The sequence below is a fragment of the Buceros rhinoceros genome, unplaced genomic scaffold, assembly GCF_000710305.1.
Source record: "Buceros rhinoceros silvestris isolate BGI_N320 unplaced genomic scaffold, ASM71030v1 scaffold10588, whole genome shotgun sequence".
Classification (NCBI taxonomy): Eukaryota; Metazoa; Chordata; class Aves; order Bucerotiformes; family Bucerotidae; genus Buceros; species Buceros rhinoceros.
In genome coordinates this window covers 1-4,910 of record NW_010427967.1, presented here as the reverse complement: position 1 = coordinate 4,910, position 4,910 = coordinate 1, and the positions used below count along the sequence as shown (strand labels likewise).

The window sequence follows — 4,910 nt, the reverse complement described above, 5'->3', positions numbered from 1 at the left end:
ACAGAGTTATTTCATCTGTTACTACCTTTGGTGTAATCTAGCTTGAATAACCATACACGGGATTAAATCTAGCCTAGTTTGTCATGGAAAGCTTGCATGTGTTAGTTATATCAAAGTGCAGATGGCAGAGAAAAACAAGGTTAAATATTTATTTCACCCCTCTCTGACCTAGTGAGTGAGAGTTCTGCCTTCTTCCCACAGGTAGCTGCCCACTGCCACTGCTTGCTTTCATCCAGAGGAGTGTCCTGCTCCACTTCTTGCAAGGGTTCCAATTGGAGGATGGGAGAAGCAGTAATTGCTTATGACCCTCTGGATCTCAGCCCTCTTTTCTCAAAGACAAGAGCAGTCCAAATCTCAGAAGTGCACCTGTTCTTCCATGGGGCTGGGAATAGGGCTTGGTGTCTGTGGGTGCAGATAGAGCCAACCACATGGTGGCCCTGAACTTCTCTGTGGAAACTAGTAATGGCAGTCTGAGAAGATGTTCCTGACTCTCTTGAGCATTTCAGAGATGAAGTAAACATTTAGCCTCTTGGGTGTGACAAGCAACTACACTAGCACTACCATAAAGTACTGCCAAAATGGCTGGGCTTTGATGAGCTCCCTTTAGGACTAGTATCATTAGCTTTAATTTGCCATCCCGCTCTATTCCTGTTTGAGTCTCTTCCACTCTAGCCAAACTCTGAGGGAGAAAAGTTACTCCTAAGCTGAGTCTCCGCTATCAGCACTGGTGCTAGGCAATGAGGTATTTTGACAACTGACTTTCTGGAACTGCAGTAGGAGGCTAAAATGTCCCTTAGTTTGACAACTCTCAACACTTTTGTATTTATCAACTTTCCTGTCGTTACCAAACATGTGAAGGAACAAGTCAAGTCTTTTGTCTCTTGTCTGACTAGAAACCAACAAAGTGCAACCCGTTTGTGTGCTGAGTTCTCCTGTGAGCACAGCCAGAGCTGCACGTTTGGCTCCTTCCAGGATCTCAGGCAGATGCACATGACCCAAAGCAAACTGAGGATGAAACCCTTTTGGGCAAAAAGCTAAAGTAACGCAAATGCTCATTAACAGTGTTAAAAGCTCTCTGCTAGGTGATATCTAGCTAGGAACACAAAAACATTGAGTACTTAATAGCTCTTCTGGTGTAGGGCATGAGGATCTTGGCCTGTCTAGAGAGCAGCTCCCTGTAGGTATCTGTTTTTCTCCCCTCCTTTTCCCCGTTGGATCCATTCATCTAAAGAGAGTTCTGACTTGACTTCAGCTATTCCTGAAAATACAGATGTCTTGCTCAGAGGACTGAAATCTGTTTCCTAGTGACAGAGGACTGCAGGGAGCCCTAGGGTAGTGATGGATGTCTACTTGATAATTTGCTGTCGTGAGACAACAATCTTCACTGAGGCCAAAGAGGCAACAACTGTTTGCCTTTTTTTCCAAAAAGGAAAAAGGTGGTGAAGGTAATACTGAAGAGGCCACCAGGGGAGCAGCAGCTCTTCACAGATCACCAGCTGCTGGATGGTGATCATAGGCCTTTTCCAGACTGTGGTTTAAGCAGCCAAAGCTGCTCATCTAATGTTCTTGCCACAGTGGGCTCGGCTTTATGCAGACCTGGCAATGGCACCTTTGAGCCAGCATGTATTGACCCCTTCTCACACAGCCCAGGGCTACCTACGAAGTCACAGGAGTCCAGTAACAGTTCTGGAGAGTAAGCCCTGCATTAAAACCAGCATCTCCTGTTTTGCCTCTTGCAGGTGGGGTGCTGCTCTTGTCTATGTATCCTGTGCCCACCCACACCCTTCCAAATGTGTCTATCTGACCAATAAAGCATTGCACTTCAGTTACACTGTCAGTGTGTTGTAGTGTCCAGGCAGCCAAGAGCTTGTTACCTTTGAGTTAAGGGATGCTGCATTAATACAATGCCTATCAATGAGTTTCTAAAACTCATTAACTGTGGTTACTGGCATGGACTGCTGAATACCTCTATCAACTGGGCAAAGATTTTTCTTCACAGGATTAACTTTTTGGCATCTGCCTTCTCCATTCTTGAAAGGCAAGAAAAATACAATGGAAAAAGGGCAATATAGCCAGAAACTGGTATCATAAACTGCACTTTGAGACTTCAGTAAGAAAGAAGTTGGTAACCACAAGCTTTAAAGCATGATGCTTCTACTGCTAAGAAGGCTTATGAATTCACTGCTCTTTCCAAACAGAATTGACCCCAGCACTATTTTTTTCTATGAACCAGCCTATTTCAGACTTAATATTAGACTTTAACATTATTTTATCCCTAGCGATGTTTTCAAAAGCCATCATATCTGACTCAATTCTCACTGCTATGCTGCAAGGGGAAACTCCCAGTTTTTCTCTGTTAACAGTCAGAGGTGCTAATGCATCTGTTCCCTGAATGAAATGCTGAAGTAGTGTTATTGCTAAATTTTCCTCCTCTTGCATCAAGGGAAATTCTGGCCGGCCAGTCTATGTCCAGGTTCAAAAAACACCGTTAAAACTACTTAGTCCCATCTGTGTACCTCCTTGGACATAGCCTAAATGGATATAGACACTTCTAGAATGCCTCTTACATTCTTAAGTCTCACTGGAGCAATAGAAATTGAGCTCAAGTCTGCCAGCTGAACTAGGATTTAGGGGTTTTGTGTTCTCTGTAGCTCTGACTTGTCCATCTACTCCTTCCAGCGCAGGAGCCCTGTGACAGAACTGGGATGCCACCTAGTGATCAGTAAATATATACGAGAGTAAAAAGAGCAAACCAAACAAAAACCTCAGCAACATCAGAAGACAAAGTTTCAGAGCTGTCACACTTGTACATAAATAAGCTGTACTGACATAGCTGAGCTGTAGTTAGAGCAATCTGCTCTATCAAGCTCCCGATATTTCTCACTGGGCTTGCTGAAAAACTTAGGTCCCCTCTGAAATTCTTGGCTGATAGTGAGTATCAAGCCAAGAATACTGGCATGCCCCTTTCCACTTCTGATACAATTTTGCTCATTCTCACTTTTAAACCCCTTCTTAATGAAGAGAGATGGAAGTGTTCCCCATTTAAATGAGATGAGTGGAAGAAAGTGAAAGGAGATGTTAGTGAAGGATATTGGCTGTTCAACAGTAATTATATCCTGAAAACAAAGGCCTGGAGCCAGGCACGTAGCCAAACCAAATGCTGAACTTCTGGGTGTTATGCTCACAAATGTGTCTGCCAGATTCATAATAATGTTACAGAGTTGATCTCTTAGCTAACCCGTTTGTACAATTTGCTATTAGTATTAGAGGACAAAGCTCCACACTTCGAATGAACTTGTTCAATAGCTTGCCTTAAACAGTCAAACACTACAAATAGGAACAAACAACTGAGCTGGGGAAAAAAAAAAAAAGACTTTTGTTAAATAATCTAGTCTCAGGAGTCTAAAGAATTCTGAATGGATACCACACCGAGCCAGATGCCTGCTCACCTATCTTTGACCATCATCTTCAGCGTGCAGGACAACATCCCTTTGTCCAGGAGCAGAGCACGAGAGCACAATATAAAATAACAAAACAAGCTCTTGCAGCTCCCAGGAAGCTTCCTCCATGTGCAAGACAAGAGGAGACAAGAGATAATGCTGTTAGGAGAGATCAAGCAAGTCCCAAACTAGGAACTGAAAAGGCTGAAAAGGGGAGGCAAAGTGTCTCAGGGAGCTGTTGTACTCTAATGAGATTGTAACTTGGCTCAGGATAGCGCTAAGGAAGCTACATGGCCTCAAGCTGCCCTGCCCTTCATGCAGCAGACTGGAGTGAGTTAGTTGTGTGTTATACACCTTAGGGAATTAATTCTTTCGCAGGCTCTGAGCCATTATAGTTAGCTGTTAAACAAAACCGCTTGTTTCCATCTGTGTAGGTTTGTCCCATCCTACCACCTTTGCTTCAGACACTAGCCTTCATCATCTCAGCTATGGGCTTCATTCGCTCGGATGAGAGCCCAGCAAGCATATTCAGCAAGGGTGACTATGTCCAGCTGCTGCTTCCCCAGGAAATGTGCCAGCCTGGAACCTTCATGCTGCAGGCCAGGGCAGCAATGGGAGAAGCCTCTAGAATCACAGTGGAGCAAACACTGGGATATTTTGAAGGAGGTTATCATCTCGCGGTGACAAAGGATTGCAGTTTATCAGTGCTCCTTAACGGAGATCTGCTTGAAGTATTGACTATGCAAAAGCACTGAAGCCCTGGAAAAGTGTAAAAAGCAGTGGTTGAGACTTTAGTGCTGAAAGAAATGAAATGTGAAAACAGAATTTTGCGGGGTGGGGAGGGGTGTTAAAGTAACCCGTTTTCCCCATTTTAAGGTTGGTTGTATGAACTGCATGTTCTGGAGTTTCTTGTAAATACCTGTCCTAAAACCAATCAGTTTGCCCTAAAATGAACCACAGCTTGGCCCAGGGAAACATGCACAGAACAATAGATTTGAAGAGAAGCTTTCAGGCTTTCAAAAAGTGCCAATGCAAACTTGCCTGCATGCCAACGGAAGAGTTAACTAAAAGCAAAGGGAACAAGTGAAATTGTAATAAATAACATTCATTAAAGTTTTTTAAATTGTCACAAAGCAGAACATGAACTGCAAATCTCTAGCTGCTTTGGTAGGTATAATGTAAACGAGATAAGCACTTCCCTTGTTTAGGATTATCTAAGTTGGTTTTTACTGAGGGGTTTGTCATCTTCCCACAGCTAGACTCCTTGCTACAGAAGGAAGCCAAGTCCCTGCTGTGCTGCTGGTGTTACAAAACTAGATGCAATAGGTAACGTTGTCTGTTTCACTGTTGAAACTGGGAGCAGAGGAGAGCAGACTCCTCCCTGGAGGCTTTTTGGATTAGACATGAAATTAATCTTTCCTACTTCTGCACAGCAGAGTAGATCTGTTGCAGTACACTGTTATGGACGCT

General features: G+C 43.6%; 1 protein-coding gene across 1 annotated transcript; it reads left to right on the top strand.

Annotated features, from left to right (window-relative positions):
* The first annotated feature begins 1,338 nt into the window (after positions 1–1,338).
* On the top strand, positions 1,339–1,697 carry TCEB2 (transcription elongation factor B (SIII), polypeptide 2 (18kDa, elongin B)). The gene is given in 2 exon segments (XM_010142123.1): positions 1,339–1,422; positions 1,425–1,697. Coding segments are annotated over 2 exon segments (357 nt in total).
* Positions 1,698–4,910: the final 3,213 nt, after the last annotated feature.